Source organism: Grus americana, chromosome 3, assembly GCF_028858705.1.
Source record: "Grus americana isolate bGruAme1 chromosome 3, bGruAme1.mat, whole genome shotgun sequence".
NCBI classification, from domain to species: Eukaryota; Metazoa; Chordata; class Aves; order Gruiformes; family Gruidae; genus Grus; species Grus americana.
Genome location: NC_072854.1, coordinates 40,133,581 through 40,157,181, shown reverse-complemented (window position 1 = coordinate 40,157,181; position 23,601 = coordinate 40,133,581). Strand labels below are relative to the sequence as shown.

The window sequence follows — 23,601 nt, the reverse complement described above, 5'->3', positions numbered from 1 at the left end:
TAGGAAGCTGAACAGGGAAGAGCAGAGCTCTTCCCACAAGCAGTTTTTTGAATGTCTTCCCTCACTACCGTCCTTAAGCAAGAAAGCCCTTTACACAACTGGAAGGAAATCAGTTGGTTACACCGAGATACAACTCTCAACACTGTGAGGCCTTTTCTGGCATGCCCTTAGCTGTCACCTCCACCCACTTCATACCTCGGACTCCTGCATGCTCCCTGCTCTGCCCTCATCATGGAGGCCACTAAACGCTTTTTGCCCTTCTTTCACATACAGACAAATCCCCTGCGGACACACAGCCGCTGTCAGACCCACTCGGCACCCGCGGTAACAGGAGGCCCCCGGCCGCAGCCGGCCAGGCTACGGGGCCTAGCACAGGCAGCAGAGCTCTCGCCCCTCTTTGTGCCTCCGGGATCTGACGGGAACCCACCCCCCCTTCCCCAGGGCCGCACCGCTCCCCCAGGGCGCTGAGAGCACCCGGCAGCCGCCCCTAAGGCCGAGCCCCGCTTCCTACGGGCAGCACCGCCACCCCGTCCCACAGCCCCATCCCTTAACCCGCACCCCAGACCGCAGCCTCTGAGGGGGGATTTAAATCAGAACCCGGAAGCCGGGGCGGCCGGCGCGGGGCACGGCGGGACTTGTAGTCCAACCACCCCTGTGGGCGCCCCGCCGTTGAGCAGCGGGGCCGGGGCGGGGAAACCACGAGTCCCCTGAGCCTCTGCGGCCGCCACCGCCCCAGAAACGCAGGCGCAGTGTGGGGGGCTGGTTTTTGAATCCGCGGCGTTGTTATTGACGCCATATTGCTGGTGTGGGAGTCACAGAGGGAAGTGCCGCCGCCGCCGCCGCCCGGGCCCCGCCGCCATCGCTCGTCATCGGCGGCCCCAGACCGGGTAGCCGGGCCCGGCCCCGCGCCCCTCGGCCCAGCTCCCGCCCCGCCACCGGCCGCGGGCGGAATTGGCCCGGCCAGGGCAGGGCGGGCGGCGAGAGCGGGGATCCAGCCGGCCGAGCCGGAGCCGCTGGGGGGGCCGGGGCCGCTCCCCAGAGAGAGGCCGACAGGGAGGCGGCGGAGGCCCTGACGCAGCTGCCCCCTCCTTTCCTTGCCGCCCTCCCTTCCTTCTCCCCCAGCCCGCCTCAGACAGCGGGGAAGGCGCCTCTGGGCAGGGCCGGCTGCTGCCACCACCACCACTGCCGCCGCCGTCTCCCCTGCCCGTCGCTCCTAGCCCCCTTCCTCCGCCCCGCCGCAGCCCCGCGCCATGGCTTGCGGCGCCACTTTGAAAAGGACTCTGGATTTCGACCCGCTGCTGAGCCCGGCGTCCCCGAAGCGGAGGCGATGTGCGCCATTGTCAGCCCCGGCCTCGGCCGCCGCCTCCTCCTCCTTCGCCGCCGCCTCCCCGCAGAAATACCTGCGCATGGAGCCCTCGCCCTTCGGAGAGGTGTCGTCCCGGCTCACCACAGGTGAGGGAGGCGGCCCCGCCGTGCCCGGCAGCCCCCCGCGGCGGCTGGGGGGTGGTGGGTATGGGGGTGCGGGGCGGCGGCAAGGGGGACCTCGGCGGGAAGGGGGGCGGCGGGTACGCAGGGCAGGGGGCCGGGGAGGCGACCGGGGAGGGGGGTATGAGGAGGAAGTGGGGAGGGTTGGGTGGGTCTCGTGTCCCCCTCTAGCTGTTTTCTGCTGGGCTGTGTGGCTGGCAGCGGTGGGGGCCGGGGCGATCCCTGCTTGGCTTGGCACCGCCGCGGCGGAGACACAATAGAAATGGCCGTTTGCAGCAGGAGAGGGGGAGGAGGGACGGGGAGGAAGGGGGGGGCGGGTTGAGCCGATGCGGGCGGGTGGCCATAGGAAAGGGGTCGGGGGTGGGGGGGAAGAGACTGGAGAAAGGGACCCGAGCCGGGGGAAGGGGGGGGCGTTGGTGGGGGAGGTTTGATCCGGTGCCGAGGAAAGAGTGAGGCCGGCTTTCCTCGCGTCGGGTACGGGCACGGAGAATTTTTTTTTCCCCTCTTCCACGGGTGCCTGGATGTGGCAAGGAGAGCCGCAGGGGCGAGTCAAGCTGCGGAAACGCTGGGGGCGGCGGATGGCGGGGGGGTGGGGTGGGTGGCCGTGGGGTCTGCGGGGGGTGGGGATGGGGCTGAGGCTCGCTCCCAGCTTGCGCCCGGAGTCCCTCTCGGTGGGGCCCCCATCGATCCCTTGCAGCCATTATCGGTGGGTCGAGCGTTGCCCGAGACGAGGCGGCGGCACCTCCTCCCGTTGCTCAGACATCGGGGGGGGGGGGGGGAGGGAGGGCGGGGAGCGCGGCCTGTCATCAATCACCCGCAAAACGCCAGTGGGAAAAGGCAAAAGCAGATAAAACAAAGGGGTAATTCCGCTTCCAGTCCCTTAATGCGTGCCACCGTCCCGGATGACCCATTCTGTGGCATCCTTAAAGTTTCATAGGAAAACCGAGCGATGAAAGCGATTGTGTGCAAGGGTGAGAGTTGCCTTTAGGGCAGATAAAATGGAATCGGGCAGTCTTCTCGTCTCGGAGACGTTGGGCGAGAGTGAACCCCTTTTACATTCTTAACGTGTGAGAGATGAGTCAACCGGTGGCCCTAAAAGCTTCAGGTCTGCTTGTGTAATTGTTGTCAATTAAAAATCAACCGAGTTCGTTTTAGCAGCGAGGAGGGGGAGAGAAAGGAATGAATCTTGGCTGGCACGCAGGATTGATTGGCCCTTGCTACGGTTAGTCTAGTGGGTAGCTTCCAGTAATGCACTTAAGAACGGTTAAGCTTGCAGCCATGAGTGGCTGTAGCGCCGAGGTATGGATCTGTGTCCTTTGTGTGCAGGAAAAAAGCCCTCTGCAGTTGTTGCAGCTGAATTCCTTCTGCTGTTGCGTTCGGTTCTCCCTTTTATACAAAAGTTGGCCCCGGATTAGTGCTAGGATTACTGAGCAGTAAGTTTGAATGCGTTTTCAAATTACCATCTCCTCCGTATAGGACAATGCCTTGTTTCAATATTCTTAGTTCTGAAAACTGTACAGTAGAATGTATTTTTTTGTAGGTTTTAAATTTAAAAAAATGCTATGGAGGAAATATATAGAGGGCATACAAAGTACTTATACTTGGCATCAGTGCCTTGATATTTTTTTTGCACCTCTAGGAAAAGATCTTGAATGAGTCAGCGGTCTGGGCTGAGAGTTGTGATGGATGGCACTCCCTGGTACAGTGAGGCATTACATATACTTTGAGATAGATGTTTACAATCAGAGTTAATTTGATTATTTTTAGAAGATAAGTGTTGCTTCATTGCAAGGATTTATTTTGCCTTGTTTCTTTGGGATTTGTAGAGCTTAGGTTATGAATGTTTAATATAAATATTGTCTGGGCAGTAAATGTGTATTGCTAAAAGGAGACAAATCAATAAAATTTTCAGCAGAGATAACTTACAGCAGTATTTGAGGTAATACTTAAACTCCTGTCTTTATGATTCTGAAGCTCTTAAAAACTAAAATGTTGCTGAAGTTGAGCCAATACAGGCCTCATTTTCTTTTGAGAAAATCAGAGGTGCAGGTGGTAATCCCTGTGAAAAGGTGATTCTGTACTGACAAGGGTATGTTTTATGTAAGCCATTTGTATAATATAATGAAAGGTGAAGGATGGTAAGTCAAAATGTCTTTTAAAGCACTTGAATGCTCTTGAGCAAGACTTGAAGCATTTATAAATTGTGCACGTTTACATGGGTTTTGCTTAAAAGCTCCCTCTATTGTTTCTGTTACAAGGAAAAAATCTTTATTTGTTAGTGTAAATGTGACTGTTAAGCAGCTTGCTAAGTTTTTTCTTCCAGTTGAATTTAGGGGTGTTATGACATTGTATATATTTCATTTTGACCAGTGAGCAACATAGAGCTTATCATTTTAAAGGGGCCACTTGAAAGATTGTGTGGGATTCATCTCATCTAATTTTGTAAGTGTGCATCTGACCTAATAATTTGTGGTTTTCTTGATAGTCAGTTGGAGGAAACAGATGGTTATTCTAGAGCTCTGACTTAGGATGAGGCAAAGTGTGATGTATTGCTTTCCATCAACTGTAAAATTAATTTACATGACCATTTCTGATGTAGATGTCTACATTTGGGTCAGATAAATCTTGCTCTGTGTGAAAAGAATTCCAGTCTGATTTTAAACATCTTCCCAACTGAGTCACCGTTTTGTTCCATTTTTATGTTGGGAAATTTAGTAACAATAACCAGAATTCATTTGACTTCACTTGTGGTTTTCTCAGCGGGTTACTATAATGCTTAGGTTTCCAGCACTTAAAGTGTCTGTCTGGATTTTCTTTAATGAAAATTAATGGTCATATGAAATCAGAGTTCTGGATGTAAAACCTGATGCTGATACTTTAAGTTCATGCTTAAGCATTTTTCTTCTGTCCGATACTCTGTTCTGGTAGTGTTTAACTTCACCCAATGGAGACCATATCAGCACCAGAACTTCTTACCACATGGTTAATCATTTAAAAAAAATGAATTATCTGGAAGCAGAATACAGATTGATTGAGGAGAGTGCTGAGAACTAAGAAAACAGTGTGGTAGTCAGATGAGAAACCAGCTGTCTTTATAGAGTGGTCATAGACAAATAAACGGTATGTCTTTTTGAGAGAGGGTGGGCTTATTCAAGATGAAATTTATCTCTCACAAGAGTGTTTTAATATTTTGTGGTTATTTGAACAGCTGTTAGGTCACTTCCAGTTTGTCATTGAATTTGGCAGCCAAACTGTAATTGTGGCTTTACCGTCTATACTTTCTGTGGAATTGTGCTTACTGGCTTGAGCATACTCTGTGTTTGCTAATTTTTGGATACCATTGTTTGCATCTAAAATGATGTTTTAAAACTGTGTTTGCTATAAGCGATGCAGAACATACCTGCCTGGCATAACAGGGATTCAATTTTGAAAGAGTGGCTCCTGTAAGAAGTTTTCTTCTGCTTGAATACTACAGATGAGTTTTACTTGCATGTAAGTTCTAGTTATAAAGGAGACTGCCATGTATGATCACAATAACTGCAGTTGGGTCTGGATGCCTGTGCATAATGCATTGTACATGTTCAGTTTCCTCTGAAGTCCTAAGGGTGCTGTCATGTTTCAAAGCTGTTAAAGGAATTGTAGAGGGTGGAAGGAGGAAGCAGTGGCAATGTATTTTTTTCTGTTCTCTGCTGGATGTTTTAGAACCATTATTTGCAGCTTTACTCTGATGAAAGATTATGTTTGGGGGTGGTGGGACAAGGGAAAAAATACTCTTGTTTTTTAAATTCAAAGACAGGTCGGTATTAGAAAGCGTACGTCTGGATATATCTGAGACTGAAGCTATAGTGGGAAATACATTCCAAAGAAATTGAGGGGTGGAGGAGAGGGAGAGATAATGTTGACCTTCAGGATATAGTCTCCTAATTCATGATACATAGTTAACTGAGAAGACAAACTGAGATCAGTAGCTTTCTTCCATACTCCTCACCCAAAATCAGATTTAATTTGTAGCTAGAATGCAACTTTGTAGAATCAAAAAGAGCATTGTATTTAAAATGTTTGTGAAATCACTTAAAAATCTGCAAACTTTTGCATTTGCACATGCAATTTTTCCTCCATCTGAAACATTCATCTGCCTCAACCAAAAATTGTAGTGGGTGGAGTTGAGAACAGTCCTTCAACTCAGGTCACTGGTTGAAATCCAAGCAGAGATATGGAAACTATTGAATTTATGCAGTATTTAGTAATGAGTATGCATAATTGGTATTTGCTGCTTTAGCGGCAGTTGTATGGCAAATGTCTCTAGTTAAAGGCAACAAATGGAGTTGGTTGTAAGAGTCCCACTCTCATTACAAACAGAAGGTAGATAAATATGTCTTTAATGTATACCTTTTTCTTTCACAGAATAATCTGGAAAAAGGAATCTAATTAACACAAATTTTCAAAGTTAATGCAAGAAAAAGTCTTTGACCTTTGTGAGTAGGAAGAGCTGTTAGTCTTCCGTATAGGCTGTCCTCCTATGACCTTTCCCTTGCCCTCTTGAGCAGACTTAACTACTTCTGCCTGAAACTTGGTCAGACAGCGGCCAAGTACAGGTTTGGCATTTAAATGAACAGATCTAGTGGCTTTGGAATGTGACATATTAGTAGTGCTGTATCTCTTTCTGCTTAATTTCTGTTTTGTTAACATTTATCCACATGTGCATTTATTGCTAAATTATCTTGGCGAGATGCCAAGTTTCTCATTGTGCTCCAGTATTGCAGAAGTCATTAGGATTTGAAAAACCAAAACATTCCCACCCCTTAAAAAAAAAAAAAGGCACATAATGGCTGCATCTGGACTTGATAATTTAATTTATATGAGAAATTTCTGTATAGATGCCTGTGGTGACTATAAATGTTAAATACCCTTGGTCGAAGCAGTTTTTTGTTTCAGTGGCAAGTCTGATAAATGCAATGTGACATTTTTTTATGTGAAGAGAAAGATCTAATTGCTGTGTCTAATACATTTTGCATTGCTTGATTTATTTTTCATTCCTCAACCCCTTGATCAGCAGACCTGGGATTTCCTGAAATAACACATTTACAGAATGAGCTAACACATATGTGAGCATCTGACTTCTTGTGGGAGAACCAGGACCTTTGTCAGCCTGAGACCTTGAGTAGTTGGATCTCATGAGGTGGCCAGCTCTGTGCCACAGAGTCCATTGCGAGCTGCTTGTGTCCGTTCAGTAGCTGTAGTCACTGGCTGTGAAGCGTCAGTGTGTCCCCCTTATCAGTGTTCTCTCTGGCGCTTAGAGCACGCTCCTCTGAGGTGAGCATGAGTTCCACAAGTACACATTCTATTACTGAAGTCTCACAGACCATGCCTAATTATAAATGTAACCGGTGGTTTGATGTCTGTGACCAAAGCAAGAGAGTAAGAGAAATATCTGGACTATTTTAATTTGTCTGCACCTTTGGATTACCTGGTTAAGTAGGCATCAAAAGTGAAGAATACTGTTACCCATTGCTCTGCTGCAGTGCTGCCCGTAGGGGAAGCTAGCTGCTTAAAACTAATACTGTGTGTCAGTAGTCTGGTGGGGAGACCAAAATTGGGAATGTGATAGCATCAACTAGATGTTGAATAAGGGTGATGGCCTAATGGAGATCTTGTAAATCTGAACCAGGACAGCGAAGCAGTTTTGCTTTAACAGGAGCTGAAATCCCTGAAGATGTGTGCTGTTGACATCAGGATAGCATTTGATTGATTCACTTAGAAGAAATCTCAGGCATGGTTCAGGTTTGAATGCGTATGTTGAATTGTGACACTGCAAACTGAAACCTGAGCTTTAGGTTCCATTTCAGGCCAGGAAAACTGCTACTCTGATTTCAGCCTATTGAGTCACCTTCCTACATGTTTTGCCAATGTTTCCTTCAGCTAAATGAGAGAAGCCAGGAACTGAGATGAGAGATTGCTAGTTTAAAAATCAAGTACCTCCTCCCCCTGCCAGCCCCCCTGCCTGCACACACCCCCCCCCAAAAAGGAAGAAAAAATCCTTCAGGGGAAACAATCAGCACCTTCATAGTTGATAAGCGGTTATTAAAATGGAGAAAATAATTGTTTGCCTTGTTACCTTTTCAAGTTGAACTGCTCTTTCCCTTGTACATAATTTCTAGGTAATTATAGGTCAGGATGAAGTCATTAGATGACAGAACTTTGTAAAATAATAACTTGCCTTTTTATCATGAATTAAAGGAAGTAAGAAGACATCACTCCTTGGAAATGAGTATTTGGCTTTGTAATTCATTAGTGTGACAGATCATATTTCATATGTCAAACTTGAACTCTGAATTGCCCCCTTCCTGTTTCATCCACTCTTCATTGGGTGTGACAGCAGCTGAAATGTGAAATTTTGGTTCCCCGAATTGTATCTCAGATTCTGAAAGAAGACTGACGTGAATGCTGTCCTTCATCTTAATGCAGTATTTCATGAATGTATGTACTCAACTTTATGCTCTTAGTACACGGAGCTCTAGATAAAAAAAGAATATCTATACATTTCATTATATTCAGGTGTATTTAACTGAATCTCTTATGCCTTTAGTGGTCTTGATGTGATAGTAGCAATCTTTGTTTGTCATTCTTTATCTTAGCCTTGAACCTGAAGGAGGAGAAGGGGTGTATAATACAGTCTTGTGTAACTGGCCCAGATTCATAGTCATCTTGAATTTGAAATGTCATTTATGAAGTACTAATTCATTTCAGTGTGTTAGCAGTGTGGCTTTTTCTTGCTACTACCCTAGATCTGGCAGGCCTAATTTTCACCTGGTGTTTCCTATTAGCTAGCTCTGTGCCTTCAGAGGTACCTCGAACCAGTAGGAAACACTGAGCACAGGGGATAAAGAGAAATTAAAAAGAAACTGAGGATAGGCCACAGTGATGTACATTTGATCGTATTAAATACATTCCTTTTGGCATTTCATAAATGAAATTATTGCCTAACTTACAATGTCTGATTTGAACTTCAGGACCTATAAGATGGACGCAAGTCTTTATTTAAAATATGTAATGAGTTCTAATATATATGATTCAAGTTCTCACTTCAGTTATATAGTCTTAGAGAAGCTCACTTACATTAAGTTTTCTTTAATGAGTGCACTTTCAGATTCTAAATTTTTATATATAAAATAATTTGTTAATTAAAATGCATGTCATTGTTGTAAAAGACAATTTGGGCCTCTACATTGAGGAACACATAAAAAAACCCCTGTCCTGTGTTTGACACCAGTTAAATGCAAATTTTAGTTCAGTTGTCAACTGCAGAGAGAATAGTCAGAGCTAATTGGAAGTAAAGAAAGTTGAGAAACTGAACTTGAAAAGGCAGGAAGGTTTTCTGGAATCAAAAATAGGTTGGAGAAGGAGATCTGCTAACTCTAAGCTCTGTTGAACTGGGACAGAGTTTTAAAGGGCTTTACAGTTAGATCTCGGCAATATAGGTGGTGTTCAAGAGTAGTCAGGTTTGCACTGTCTTAATATTTCATGGCTTCTTTCAAGTGCTGAGATGCTATTAAAACTGTTTTGAACAGAATATGCTTGTTTATCAGACATATTTTTATGGATTTATTAAGCAAAACTGTAAATGCCAGAAGTAACTTGGTGCATTTAAACAACTTTTTTAACAATCTAGAAGAGTAACAAAAGACAAAATAATTCAATTTGCATTCAGATTTTCATTTAAAATTGGTCATAAACATTTGCAAGCTTACATTTCAGTTCACTGTGAAGTAGTTTCATTTAAAGGCATAGATTTTATGCCACTGTATGTTAATAAAAATGTCTACCAAGTCTTTGCTGCTGTAGAAATGTGCCTGCTTAATTTGAAGCATTACTAGTCTGATCATTCATGTGAGAAGTCATTGAACAGTTCGATGCTATGTTAAACTTGTGTTTTTTGATTGCTAATCTCCATTTTACAAGTGGTGGAGATTGGGAAGTATGAGATGAGTCATTCTCACAGTCATCTTGCCTACTAGCAGCATGGTACTGAGTAGAGCTTGTAGTCCAGTTCACTGTGCTGAGCAATAATGCCTTAAATCTTCTAAGTTAGACTAAATAAGGAATACTGTTTACCAAACCAGGTTATGTGATACTCAACAAGTGTTCGGGTAGGACTTCAGATTTCAGGCTTTTTTCTCCTGGTGGCTGTTTGCAATGTAGGCAATCTATTGTCACGTTTAAGTAGTCCCCTCCTCCACCCCACTTTGCTTAGCTTTATACCTTTACCTGAAGTTACAGTAATGCAAACAGTCAAAGTGGTTTTGTCAGGATGAGGATCTCCCAATATATATCCATCAATGATGTTTCCTGAGATTTTTTTTTTTCAGAGCAAGATTTGAAGATGGCAAGTTAAAAACTGTTGCCAAATTAGAAGTAGATGAAAATACTGTAATATCATAGAAAGAATGGTTTAGGTTGGAAGGGACCTTAAAGATCATCTAGTTCCAACCCCCTGCCACGGGCAGGGACACCCTCCACTAGACCAGGTTGCCCAAAGCCTCATCCAACCTCGCCTCGGAACACTTCCAGGGAGGGGGCATCCACAACCTCTCTGGGCAACACGTTCCAGTGCCTCACCATCCTCACAGTGAAGAATGTCCTCCTCATACCTAATCTAAATCTACCCTCTTTCAGTTTAAAACCATTACCCCATATCCTATCCCTACATGCCCTTGTAAACAGTTCCTCTCCAGCTTTCTTGTAAGCCCCCTTCAGGTACTGGAAGGTACTGCTATTGAGACTTCTGTGTCCACAATTCAATATAATTTGGAATAGAATCATGTATCTTTGGTGCACAGATCTCAGTTTTCTCTCCCGGTTGTTACTGTTTTTCCAAAGTCAGTACCTGATTTCTCTGCCCCCACCCTCTGATATACTACTTTTGCTCCTTCTATTCTGGCTGGTATTTTAACATTTTCTCAGAATTATTCCCTGTTTAATTTGCAGGGGTTGTTAGGGCTGGAAGAAACTTAGCTGATGATTATTGTTTAACTCTTGTAGTTTTATCCAATGACCAGACACTGTTTTGTTGGGGGTTTTTTTAAATGATTTTGGTGGTTAATGTGGTTTGAGAATCTTTCTGCAAAAAGATAATATAAAGGAGAGCTGTAGAGTAGATTTTTATCAAAGTTGTTACACTTGAAATTGGGCTGATGTTTTTGCAGCTCATACGGAATTTGGAAAGTATGCCTAAGATGAAGTAGTCGTAGTGAAGGATGCACGTGATCTTTTACATTCTTCAGTTAATGTAAATACAGTGTGAATGTTTGCGGTCACGTTTCTCATACTGTAGACATGCTTTAGAACAGATGTTATCTTATGAGCTAATTTGGTTCCCACTCAAAATTATGCAGTATTGCTGTAGCCACAACAACACTTGATTCTGAGCAAAAGTATTGTTTTACCACCATAATGCTGTTGAGTAAAAATGTTGCAGGGCCATTCTCCGACTGATGCAGTGTGTACGCACGTGACAAATTCTGCATGGGATTCTATTTAATTTTGGAAGCCTGACTGCATTTTGGTTTAACCTGATTTATGTATTTCTGTACCATGCTGGAGTATAGTATGTGTCTTGTCCTACAAAAAGTATGAATCCTCCAGTCACCCTCAAGTACTTTTTTTCCTACTTTCTCGTCGTTTCCTTCTCTTCATTTCCCTGCTGTGCTTCTTTATTATGTCTTCTGTATTTCCTGCTGCTTTGATCCAAGTTATTGATCCCCCTTTAGGGAGCTGAAAATTGTATGAGCACTGTAGGCACAGGACTGAAAAGGTATAAACTGCGAGGCCTTCATCAATGGACAAAAATGCAAACAAGAAGATCCTTTGCTGAAAATGCTGGTATTCCTGTTGACTGGAAATGATTCCCTCTCTTTTTATGAGTTGGAAGCCCCCAGACCAACTTACAGAATTAAAGAACCACTGCAATAGTTAAACTTCTGAAGTAGGAATTGGCAAACGTTTGCTTCTGCTTGGTCTAGCATAGGCTTCAGCCACTGACTCAATAAGCTGATAGCTGAAGTTTTTGCTTCACATGGTTGCTTACTAGAAAATATTCAAATAAGGAGCCTCAATAACTGTTTACAGACCTGAAAATTAGTTGAGAAGTTTTCATGATACTGTATTGGCAAAATGCTGAACAGAAGTAGGAAGGTACTGAGCAGAGTCCTTTGCAACTCTGACATGATCACATTGATTTGTATGTATCTGAGTTTTGGAAAGCTGCCTTTGCCAAAAGTCTAGAAGTCTCAGTGGAAGCTGATACTGTAGGGAATTTTTTTAAATGCATTTGAGCATTTTAAAGTAAGAATTCTCATAAAGCTTGAGTCTTTGGAAGTCTCTTCCTGTGAAAAATAGAAAATGGCTTTTTTTTTTCTTTAATATTTTACATTGCCAGAGGATATGCAGTTAGGGCACTGATGTACCTGAGAGCCTTTAGGTACATGGAATTTCAGAGAGGAGGGACACAGGATTGGTAGTTTCATTGCAAGGATTACTTTTTTCCTTGTAATCCTGGAATGGTGATGAGATTATTAAAAACACTTGCTGTATTTTATTCAGTGCAATCAAATTCTGAACTACATATTGCCAAAAGAGACTATTGATCTGTCCATTGTGTTTATTTGATATTTTGTTTGTCAGTTTCCAGTTCTTTGAGATTTTAAGCAGTACTTGCTTTATGCATATTCTGTTTAAATTGTTTTTCTCTCCACTTTGCTGCCTGTATGCCAGTAACTGTTCAGAGAAGAATGGTATTTCACGTACATGTTTTATCCTGGAGTCTTTTGTTACGCTTAACTGTATGAATGATAAACGCTGTCTGTGGGAGAAAGATGATTGCAAATTAAATGTATGAAGGGAAGATGATGAATACCAGTAGAAGTTCTGTAGCCCAATTTTTATACATGTATATTCTGTAGTTGATGGTTCCTAAATTTTAACCTCACACTGTTTATTTTTGTTAGCAGTACTCTGGTACCAATACCCAACCTTAACTAATAAATTTTTGCTTGTGATATTCTGGTGAAAACAGTCTGGAGTTACCTTTCTTTCAGCTTCATTGTATGTATCTTAGGTAAAACATGGTGGGTTTTGCAGGCCATATTTTAATAGTCTAGCTTTTATAATCTGTTAATTATCTACAGTGTTTGGAAATAAAGTTAAGCGGAAGTCTGAAATGTAATTATTTTATGCTTAATTTTGTTACTGTTTTTCTTTTAGAACAAATTCTGTACAACATAAAACAGGAGTACAAACGTATGCAGAAGAGGAGACACTTAGAAAATAGCTTCCAGCAGACAGATCCTTGTTGTTCTACTGATGCACAGCCACATGCATTTCTCCTTACTGGACCAGCTTTGCCAGGTACCCAGAAAGTTCTGTGTCATTTTGCTATGTGTTCTTAGACTCTGTTTGCGTAAATAATTTTCCCTAGTTTTCTGGTGGTTTATGGCACCTTCTCACCAGTTACTGTTGCTTTTTTTGGTAATACTAGCGTTGGTCTGGAAGATTAGCTTCTCATTTTAAGAATCAGTACGACACAAAGCTTGCATTGTTTTCAAGAGACCATCCTGCATACCCTGACACTGATATTGTAATAAGCTTTTGCAAAGCAGCTGTCTTTGCAAAGATATACTGTACTGTAATTTTTACATGAAGTAGAAGCTTAAATTTGTAAATGGCAACTGCCGTATAAATGGTGCTTACAGTGTAACACACTTGGTTTTTTGATAGCTGTGCATATTGTCCATTGTAGATGTCTTCCTTTTGAGTGTCCAGTTTTACTTCAGTAGTAATTAGAAGTGTTCAAATGGCAGAGAAAGACTTCTCCAAATGTTCTGTAAAGTTTCTTTAATGTAAAAAATGTGAAGAAAACTGATTCTAAAAAATGGTTCTGAACTATTTGTAAATGTAAATTGGTATGCCCAAATATTTAATCTTAGGTACTTCATCTGCAGCATCATCACCATTGAAAAAAGAACAGCCCCTGTTTACTCTCAGACAAGTTGGAATGATCTGTGAACGTTTGCTGAAAGAACGTGAAGAGAAAATCCGTGAAGAGTATGAAGAAATTTTGACCACAAAACTTGCAGGTATATTATAGTTCAAAATGATGTGTTAGGATGAGTTCGAAAGCTTACAACTTTTACTCATTTTTGTGTTATGCTGTTTCTTCTGACCTAATCTGATTAAGGAATGAGATTGCATACAGGACAGAAAAAATGTTGTGTAGTCTCTTTGATAGATTTTTGTTCTTCTGTGCTGCCTTGGATAGAATCTGTGACTCCTGGGTGTTACTAATCAATGTAAGAAGTAGTTTTATTTCAGATAGAACTTTCTCTTGCTATCATGTTTGAATTGATCATTTCCTCCTCATTTTTTTGCCAGAAAGACTTTCTGTTCTACTGCTTCAGAGCTCTTCGTGAAGGACTTTTTTTTTTTTTTTTTTTTTTTTTTCTCTCCCCTGCTTGGGAACTGACTTCCTTTTTCTGGAATTTGGCAAGATGACAGTACCTAAGATTCACCTTTCTCTTCTCAGTACTTAGCATTACACTGCTGCCAGTGGTGTTTGGTATCCACCTGAGTGGCGGTAGTTTAGCTGCATTTCTGATGCTCTGTGTTGAATTATTGTATTTCACATCATTAGGCTGTTATTTTTGGCGTCTGATGCCAACTTACCTTTTCATAAGGATCATGTTAATGTCAGCATTGTAAATACAGCCTTTCTTTAGTGGTTGAAGTTCTCTACTTCTAAGCGTCTTGCTAGCATTTGAGCACCTAAATTCTGTTGCATTCAGAGGTAGGTGCCTTCACAGTATGATTTGGTGTCTAATTTAGTATTTATTGCGACCACAGCAAACATCTGAGTGCGGTCTTTGGCAGCAAACTTGCTTTTGAATACCCATGGCTGTTCTGCTTCCCACCTGAAAACACATCAGAATAAAAGTTTGCAAATCTCTTCAGGTGTGGGAATAAAACCTTCTACAGGCACGTCCATGTCGAAAGCCACCAGACTTGTGTCAGGCTTTTGGGTTGCCTGGGACAGTATTGTCTCTGCACCTGAGCGTCTGTTTTGTGCTTGCTGATCTGCTGTTGCTATGCAAGAAATTACTAAGTCCTCCTTAAATCTACATCTATTTACAACTATAACTAGAGCCCTAAATACTTCTGTTGCTTTGGGCCTAATATTCCATTTCTTAATTTTTCTTTTTAACCTGCTTCAGACTGGTGAATTAGGACTTTGTATAGCTTTTTTTCTTCTAATTTATATATGTTAGGAATTGGGTCATTTCTTGCGTTCTCTTAAATGCATTTCACTTAGCAGTCATAATAATCATTTGAAGACCAGATATACTTACAGTTAATCCAGACGCTTTCTGACTACAAACTTGTAGTTCTTTACAGCAAGAACCCCTCTGGCAAGTTGCTTACGTGTGCTCTGTCAGTTCCAAGGGGAATGATTTTTGGGGGGAAGGGAGGAGGATGGTTTCTGTTTGGAGGGTTATGGTTTACAGTGAGATGAGTTAGGTTTACTTGTTCTTACGATGGTGGTCACCAGAAGAGCTATTAGAAAGGTCACGTTACTGCATCTCACATATCAAGCCAATAATAAATTTTCATCAGTATAAGGGAATTTAGAAAGACTGCCAAAAGAATTTAGAAGATCCTTACATAGAAGGCCAGTTACATTTTTCTGCTGATGGAACGATTATATCTTTTTCTAAAGTTTGTACAGTAAGGTGATACTCATTCTTACAAAGTAGTGAAGTCAATGGAAACGTAACTGGAAATTCTGTAATAAATCTCAATTGAATAACCTCTTTCAAGTGACTTAACTGAATGTTTGGATCTCAGATATTTTCCTTATTCCTTTCTGAATCATGGTTTTCTTGTAGGTAACTAGCCAGATACTGTCTTTTTTTTCCTGTCCCTTGTTCTTTGTGAGCAGAGCTGCCTTTCATGCGGAGACTGTGTTTGATAAATGGAGAACCCAGATCACTGTAATACCCTGATTTCCCCTCTTGCCTGTTACCTCAAACCGCTGTGTTAGCATAAACTTGGGTTTGCAAGGTCCTTTGCAGATTTTAAAACCGGAGGAGGAGTGTGAGAGGCAAAAGGAAACTTTTAATTTGAAAGGTTTTTTAGAATCTGTTTGTGAAAACCAGCTTTTTATACTAAAGGTCAAGTAGTATAGTAATCATATTTGTCTTTGTGGCATTTAGCCACCTTTTGACTTAAAATAGATACTCAGAACATACATCATACGGGATACCAGTGATGTAAGTATCTTTACACACGTTCACTTAAATTTTCAAACAATTCACTGTAGGTTGCTCTTACCTTTGGATTGCTTAACTTTCCCAATCTGAATGCCACAAGAAAGGGGATTTTTAGTAACCATGGATTTTTTAAATTTCCAAAGCCGTAATTTTAACAAAGATGATGCCACAAAGCAGCTGTGTATGTTGACTTAAACCTTTAAAGAAGAAAGCTTGCAAGTTGGTTTCTGGCCTTTAATACCTACTTTTAGGAAAAGTTCTAGTTGCTGTTATTTTTGGAAATGGTTTCTGGGCAACAGATCCTTCAGTCTACTCTTTGTGTTGCTTTATTGTTTGGCTAAGATCCTCACACGGCTGCTGAAAAGCCATCAGTCAGAACGGCAGTGAAGCAGAGGTCCTGCTTTGGGCAGAGGGGAACTAGCTGCCATGACCCTGGGCCCCTTCAGTCAGGGGTGAATGTCCTTAGATCGTTGGGTCAGGTCCGGACTTTGGGCTGCTGCTGCACTACTTGCTGATTACTGATACCCTGTTTACTTCAAAGGTGAAGCTCATCCCTGCAAGAGGATGGGGACTTTAATGGGGCAAACCTGTGGGACTAGGAACCACTACAAATCTAACTGCATTTTTGGTTGAAGATTGCCTTCTTTGACCTTGCCCTTTTCTCAGAACACCCCACATTGCTGCACATGTATTTTTCCACAAGGGAGGAAGGGGAATGGAGAGGAGCGTCATCTGGTAGATATTACTCTCCTTGTTCAATTTCCTAATTCTGAAAGGTGATATCCTGCTGATGAGTGCAATATTAAAACTGAATAAAATATTGCGAATGTATTTGTATGTATGTGTATAGAAAGAATAATCTTTCTGGGAAATAACAATGCTTAGTTCAAAGCCAAATTAATATGCTGGATATCTAAATTTCATTTCAGATTACACAATAGCTGTTTTCATGAAGTCCTCAGTCAACTATATGTCTCCTATTGTGGCTACTTTTGTGAATGGAATTGGTCAAGTGTTAGTCACTTAGCATTTTATCTTTTTAGTTTGCTGTTTGCTTTTGATTTTCTGGTAGTCACCAAAAGAATTTCTAACTCCGTAGCAAGTCCCTTTCCTGTACTTCTGTGTTTCCATTTCATTAAATTAATTTTCTCACATCTGGTAGCGATAGGAGCAGAGACAAGTTAAGTTTCCAACCCTAGCACTGACCTTAATGCCATGTTTCCTTAACTACTCTGCCCCCTTATGGACCTGTGAAATGGGCACACTTGATTACTTCAAAATATGGTGTCTCACACTTAGCTAGGTGTTGGGTATATTGAGGTCTTTGTGTATGTGCAGCATAATTCTCTTTGAGCATATTACTGTCTTTCCCATTACAGAAGTTTGTAAGGGAAAGTCTTAATTAAGGGGACATGCTGCATTGTTGTTCTTAGGCATGAAAAGGAAATGGCAGCTGTGGACTGCGTAAAGTCACTTAAAACTGCTGTTAGTGGATGCGTGTTTAATTTGTATGATTTGTATGTATAAAAAAGTAGCCTTGACTATTTTTTTGCTTGAGTTAAACTTAATATATTCACACTTCTAACACTTCATGCTTGCAGAACAATACGACGCATTTGTGAAGTTCACGCATGATCAAATCATGCGACGATATGGAGAACAGCCTGCCAGTTGTAAGTATTTCTTCTGGTTCCTATAGCAGCGTTAAATTAATGAAAGTTCAGTAATTTAAATGGCCGTTGTTTGTTAAGCTTCTGATAGGCCCCAAGTTAAATACTTTAAATTGGTGATATGGCAGACCAAGGTTGAAAGGAAGATATGAGATAAAATGCAATTTGTGTGTAAAACATCTAGAACTGTCTCCCATAATGTGCTGGTTTTTTATTTTTGAAGGAGGTTTTGATATTGCCGTAGTGGGTTTGTGATAGAGCTGGCATTTGTTAACTCCATCATTAACTCTTGGGTTTTTTTTCTCTTTGCAGATGTTTCATGAATCACATTTTCTGCATATGTGGGCTGCCCTATACACCCTGTTTTATTGTTGCAAGCTGTCCCAGTAAAGACTTGCAGCAATGCCATATTTTTTCCCCCTGTGAACACAGGTTATTTCAAGCTTTTGTCAGTGGCAACCACTCTTATGCAGCAACTGGTTTTGGAGTGCTCCCTGATGTCAGTACCACCTGGATGTGGACCTTTGCTACCTGTAATAATACCAGTGGCCTCATTTGCTGTATCATTACAATTTGGCTTCTTATGTTAATAAGTTTGAAAAAGTAAAGGATTAAAGCTGGTGTTCTAGAAGTTGCCCTTCACTGGTTGTGTAAATAAAAATGTAGAATGACACTTCTGACTGAAGTTAGTGTGGTTTTCATAACTGTGCACTACAACAAAGCTGTAATCACAGTTAAGTTAGAATGTAATCCCAGGACAATTTTAAGCAAATAGCCCACAGTACTGCCTGTGAAATAGTGAAGGAGGGCATTTCTGTATTCCATGACTTTTTTGGGGGTTAAGAATGGGTTTATATGATTTCTCATTTTTGTAGTTTTTATTTATTCTATCAGTCTTTAACAAATGTTTATTGCTGCAATTTTTCAGTGTATCATTGTTTTACTGCCCTTGTAGTACTGGAATTTAGTTGGAAGAATAAAACATTTACTTCTAATCTGTTTGTTTTTAATATGCAGGTGGAACTTTTGCTGTGTATGAATAAACTTAAATCTGAGTGTTTAAATGAAAACTTCATTTACTAGCAATAGCGGGTGGATCAGAATTTTAGATCAGGAGGAGGAGGTGAATTAAAATCTCAGATAATTCTTCAGAGGTGAAAAAATCTGCCTTAGATTGACTGTATTGTTTCCTGTTGTGGAAGCATGTTTGTTACAGAACTGACAAGAAATTGTTGATTTAACTTGCTGCAGCTGACTCAGCTTCAGATTTAAATAACATACCAAAGGACATCTCTCCATAAGGTAGAGCAGGTGCTTGCGCCATGAGCTGGAACTACATAGGTATTGGAAGAGCTAAAGGTGTGTAATCCTTGTGTTTAGGGTCGAGGAGTTTGTTGTTGGATACATTCAGCTGTTTGCAGAGTGCTGTATCAGTGCTGGCTGTGCAGATCTAAGTGCTCTGGGGTAGCAGTAGTGCTTACCAACTGCTTTGGGGACTTTAAAGCAGTTTGAAAGTAATGCTTTGACTATAAACTGTTACCTTCTCTAACTTACTGTCAGCTTCTGGTTAAGTGCAAGTCTGTTGTGTAATAGATCTTTGTACAGTTTCACATTAATGGAAGAGTTTTAGTAGAAAGGTAATTGAAACTTCAGCTGGTAGATAACACACGTTATTTGGCTCATGCTGATGCTTATGATTTCAGAGAAGCCATGTGATGAGCTCTAGTTCTTAGTCAACTTCTATTCACTTAGTAGTGAGATTACAGGTTCAGAATTAGGCACAATATCAGAGTATTTTCTGCTCACTTTCCTGAAACCTATCTTACCTAAATATTCGGACTCTTTTTACTATATTTTCAGAATCTCAGAAATGGGAAATCTCTGCTCGACTCCCCTTTCAGATCTTTTGTTACTGAATATGAAGACAAAGCTATCAGGGGCTGTAATTTCTGTTGTCTGCCTCAGGGTTCTCAGTCCCTCTCCTTCCTGCTCCTCATTTTTTGACCTCCTCTTACTGGTAACTTGCCCAGAGTGGGAAAACCACTGCTTCTGAGTGGACCACTGCCCAAATTCCAGCACACTGACACATCTCCTGTACCTCCTGTGTTCTAGAAGATCCTTGTTCTGACTTGATAGAAGTGTGTGTATGCCTAACTGATAATATGAGAAAGGAGTAGAATTCAGATACCAGCCATTGTGATTGTCTCTGTGTCTCAGCTTATCTTTTCCTTTGGGATATTAAAGAGTTACTATAAATAAGAAGTGATGTCATGTTAGCACCCAGCCATTCCTGTGCTGCTCCAAATTAATGCATAATAAGCAGTCTTCTGGCAGTTTAAATATAATGCCACCATGGGTGCTTATGCATCACAGCTGTGGTATGCCTAATATGTGACTGTTTAGAAAATGTTGAATTCCTTGAAATGTTTCATTTTTTAACCTGCTGTTTGTTCTGTCTTGGACTTTAAACTGGCTCCTTTTCCTTATGTCACTTCCAGTATCTGATGTGATGAATTTCACATGAAAGACTTGTTCTAACAGGTGACTTACTCTTTAGCAGGAAAATGGTTAGCTGCTTGATTACTGTTGAAGAAAATGAGGAAAATTGGGGTGCTGTGAGGAGCAGGCTGGTGCTTAAAAACCTGCTTTGGAGAGACTTTTCAAATGCTTTCGAGGCAAGCAGAAATGGGTAAGATTCAGTAACTACTGCATCTTGGCACTACATTTTGTGGTGGCCACATTTAGAATATTTTTGCAGTTTGTAACTGCTATTTACCCAAAAGCAAAGCATATCATCCTGATTGCGTGTTGGCTTTTGTGTCTAGATGTGAAAACATATAACCATAAGATGATTCAGCATTTAACAAGGTTGAAAAGAAGGGCGATTCAAGCAATCTTGGGTGTGCTGATGCTTGAGATCTGCCTGTGTACTCTTGAACAGCAAGACTATTGGCAGCTTCTGGTTAGAAACTGTGTTTTGTGAAGGCACGTTCCATTCCTGAGATGGGAATTGGGAAGGATTTAGCTCTATGATTCCACAGTGGGGAGGAAAAAAACAAGGCTGATGAAGTATTAAGAATTTCTGCTCTTGTGAACTAGTGCTTGTGACCTTTGTATTGGAAGCCATTCTGCGAGATGAAAAATGTGAGGGGTGAATGTGTGGCTGTTACAGGCACCTGGCTTATTCTTATATTTTAGTGCTGTTGTAGGCTACAAGATAAAAGAAAAATGATCAAGTTTGTGTTTGAAACCAGTAGTGCAGCAGCATAAAGAGGTGTCAAAGAACAGCATCTGTAACAGTAGAGAAAAATGGTTAACTATACAAAGTTAACTTACTTTCAGGTCTGATTTTTGGCAGTAGTTTTGTTAAAGGTGTGGCTACCTAAGAATACAATACAGTTGTCAGTTCAGAGGTGGAGCTTTACATTGTTACAGTTTCAGAGTTAGTACCTCAATACAAACATCAGCTTTTTTTTGGTCCTGCTTGCTTTCACTGAACATTGCAGACAGAGGTTTCCTGGAGTATCTGCAGAACCTGTTATTACTATGCAGACAGTTGTAAAAAGTAACATTTTAAAATTACATGTATTTTTGCAGTTGAAATCTCCTCTGTGTGTATCTCAGCTAAGGTATGTGAGGGCAAGTTTGGAATATTTGCAACAAAAAGGAGTAAAATAAATTATATGAGAGGAGCTAAATGTAAGATTGATGTTATATAGCCAGATTGTCTGCAAACGGAAAGCCTGGTGCTATCAGACCCCTGGCACCAGAATTTTGTTAAAGGAGGAGGTGCTTTTTCATAGCTGGAGCATCTCTGCTGTTGCTATCTTGGTTCAGAATTTAGCAGCATTAAGCTCTTTCCAGGCAGCCAGGACTGATGACAAAGTCCAGCCTCTAAAGAAAGGCAACCTGAATGAAATTCATGACCAGTTTTGTTTAGTTTGTGTTTTTAACTGTCCAACCTTCCTACCCTCCTTGCTGAAGAAAATTAAATTACACTATTTCCTACATAATTTTAGTCAAGTATTTCCCCTTTATACATCTTACAGTCTGAAGTGCCAAGTACTGAATTAAAGATCTGATCCTGAGGAACCATATATAGCATAGCAAATGTGACTTAGAGCTTCAAAATTTGTTACTAGTTAAAGGGAAGAAACAGCCATTAACTATTAATTTTTCTGTTTATTGTCATGTTGCTGGCACATTTGGGGATTAAAAACCACACACTGTTGAGGCTTGCTTCTCTTTATTTCCAGATATTTTACCCTGCAAAGGTGTGAAAGTGAGATGGTGTGGGCTTATCTTGGGGTGAGGTGAGGCAGGTGGCAGAGGACAGCTGTGCAGAGCACCTGGCTTGTGTCCTCTTGGTGATCAGCCAGAGGTTTGGCTGGTTTGCTGCTGCCTTTCATTTAAGTGTATTTGCAAGGCCATACAAGGTGAGGTTCAGGGCAGAGGCAGCTGTTCAGCATTCCCCTCCCACCAAAATGTCTTGCTTTCCTCTCTGCTGCTTGGAATCCTTACCTCAGAAGAGCACTACGGCACAGGTCTCATAGCTTGGGCTCTGGAGTGAAGAACAGTTGGGTTTGGTTACCTTTATGTCTTGGGGGAAGAAAGGAACTGCTCCACTGAGATCCTAAAAATTCTTGCTCTGAATTTTCATCACTACATTTCCCAAGTCGTATGTTCAGGCAGTATAAAGGCAGATAAACAACTTGTCCTTCAGCTTCCTAACTTGACTGGCACCATTTAGAGTGGGGCCCTCCCTTAAGTACAGCAGGAAGTGTTACTGTGTCTCTGCAATTAGAGCAGTTGGAAAATACATGAGTCCTACTGTCTGAGGGTATTAAAAACAAGCCTGAGGTATCTTAAGATATATTCGTGGGTAAACAGCCTGGTAAGTTAGAGGTTCTTCTAATAGGACTTATGCCACTCCCCCCCCCCCCACCTCCTAGTACAGATCTGGTTTATGTGAGTGATTACATCTTCAGAGCTCCAGGCTATTGTTTTCGGTTGTTTTGAGTAGGCTTAAGTGTCAGTGCAGCTAAGTGGGAGCATCTGGATTTTAGTGACAGCTGAACATGTGCACTAAGAGCAGCACTTAAATGTCTCCAATAGAAGGAAAGTGAAGTCTGTAATCCTCTCTCAGTCAACTGAAGAAGCCTGGGTGGGAGTGTTTTAGAGGTAAATAGTCTTTTATGATAAGTAATCACCATTCGATTTTTAAGTAGGCTAGAGGGACAAAGCCCAAACACTTTAACTGTGCAGTCCTTTCCTAGGTGATAAGACTGACATGAAGCTTCCACCTGCACTGCTGCTATGCTGGGGCCGGTTTATCACTGTTATAGCAGACAGGTGTCCTGTTCTGGAGGGAAACATAGCTTTTCCCCTTTGGTTTCTGTTTTTTTCCATGGTTGGAAAACACGGGACACTGACATCAACCTAAACACATTTGCTCCCCAAACAGTCTGAGGGAAGTTGAAGCTTAATGCAGTAAGATCTGCAGTGGAGCTTTTGAGTGCCAAAGAAGAAAGACTAGGCTGGTTATGACATACACCCATGTTGTTCTCGTACCTGGAATCAGGTGTAGGATTTCCATACCATCAGCTTCCTTCCAGCAATGACCATGTTTTACCCAGCTTTTTGGCACAGTATTCTATCAGGCACTGATCTGTGACTGGCTCAAGGCAGAGAACAGCAGCTCTTTGGTCTATCCTAACCAAAGCAGAAGCAGCTGTGAGCTATTCCAGTCCTCACAGCATTGGTAACCTGTACCTAGGTGTACGTACTGCTCCACTGTTGTGCTTTAACCCCAGCCTGCAGCTCAGCCCCATGCAGCCACTTGCTCACTCCCTCCACAGTGGGATGGGGGGGAGAGTTGGAAGAGTAAAAGAGAAAAACTCATGGGTTGAGATAAAGACAGTTTAATAGGTAAAGCAAAAGCCACACATGCAAGTAAAGCAAGGAATTAATTCACCACTTCCCCTTGGCAGGCAGGTGTTATCCCTGTGTTATCAATGCTGTTTTCAGCACAAATCCAAAACCAGCCCTATATCAGCTCCTATGAAGTAAATTAACTCTTCCCAGCCAAACCCAGCACATTCTCCACCCCTCATTCCATACCATTTACA

The 23,601-nt window shown here is 41.8% G+C and overlaps 1 protein-coding gene across 4 annotated transcripts; it reads left to right on the top strand.

Moving 5' to 3' along the window:
* The first annotated feature begins 734 nt into the window (after positions 1-734).
* Positions 735-18,468, top strand: AKIRIN2 (akirin 2). Of its 4 annotated transcripts, none has more exons than XR_008576413.1 (5): positions 735-1,452; positions 12,745-12,888; positions 13,482-13,616; positions 16,345-16,538; positions 17,405-17,476. XR_008576413.1 is itself a non-coding variant. In XM_054820620.1 (5 exons), exons 1-5 carry the CDS (start codon positions 1,251-1,253, stop codon positions 17,794-17,796), a joined length of 564 nt encoding a protein of 187 aa, XP_054676595.1. In that variant the 5' UTR covers positions 757-1,250; the 3' UTR covers positions 17,797-18,468. The 4 variants fall into 4 exon arrangements, 2 of the variants coding, with proteins under 2 accessions (XP_054676595.1, XP_054676594.1); XR_008576412.1 differs by having other exon boundaries at positions 755-1,452; positions 13,467-13,616; XM_054820620.1 differs by lacking the exon at positions 16,345-16,538 and adding an exon at positions 17,786-18,468 and having other exon boundaries at positions 757-1,452.
* Positions 18,469-23,601: the final 5,133 nt, after the last annotated feature.

Excerpts from the sequence above, each read along its gene's own strand:
- AKIRIN2 (XM_054820619.1), top strand. The coding sequence starts at position 1,251 with ATGGCTTGCGGCGCCACTTTGAAAAGGACTCTGGATTTCGACCCGCTG. Across the intron at positions 12,889-13,466 it reads TACTGGACCAGCTTTGCCAG|GTACTTCATCTGCAGCATCA; the intron begins GTACCCAGAAAG and ends ATTTAATCTTAG. Across the intron at positions 13,617-17,404 it reads TTTGACCACAAAACTTGCAG|AACAATACGACGCATTTGTG; the intron begins GTATATTATAGT and ends TCATGCTTGCAG.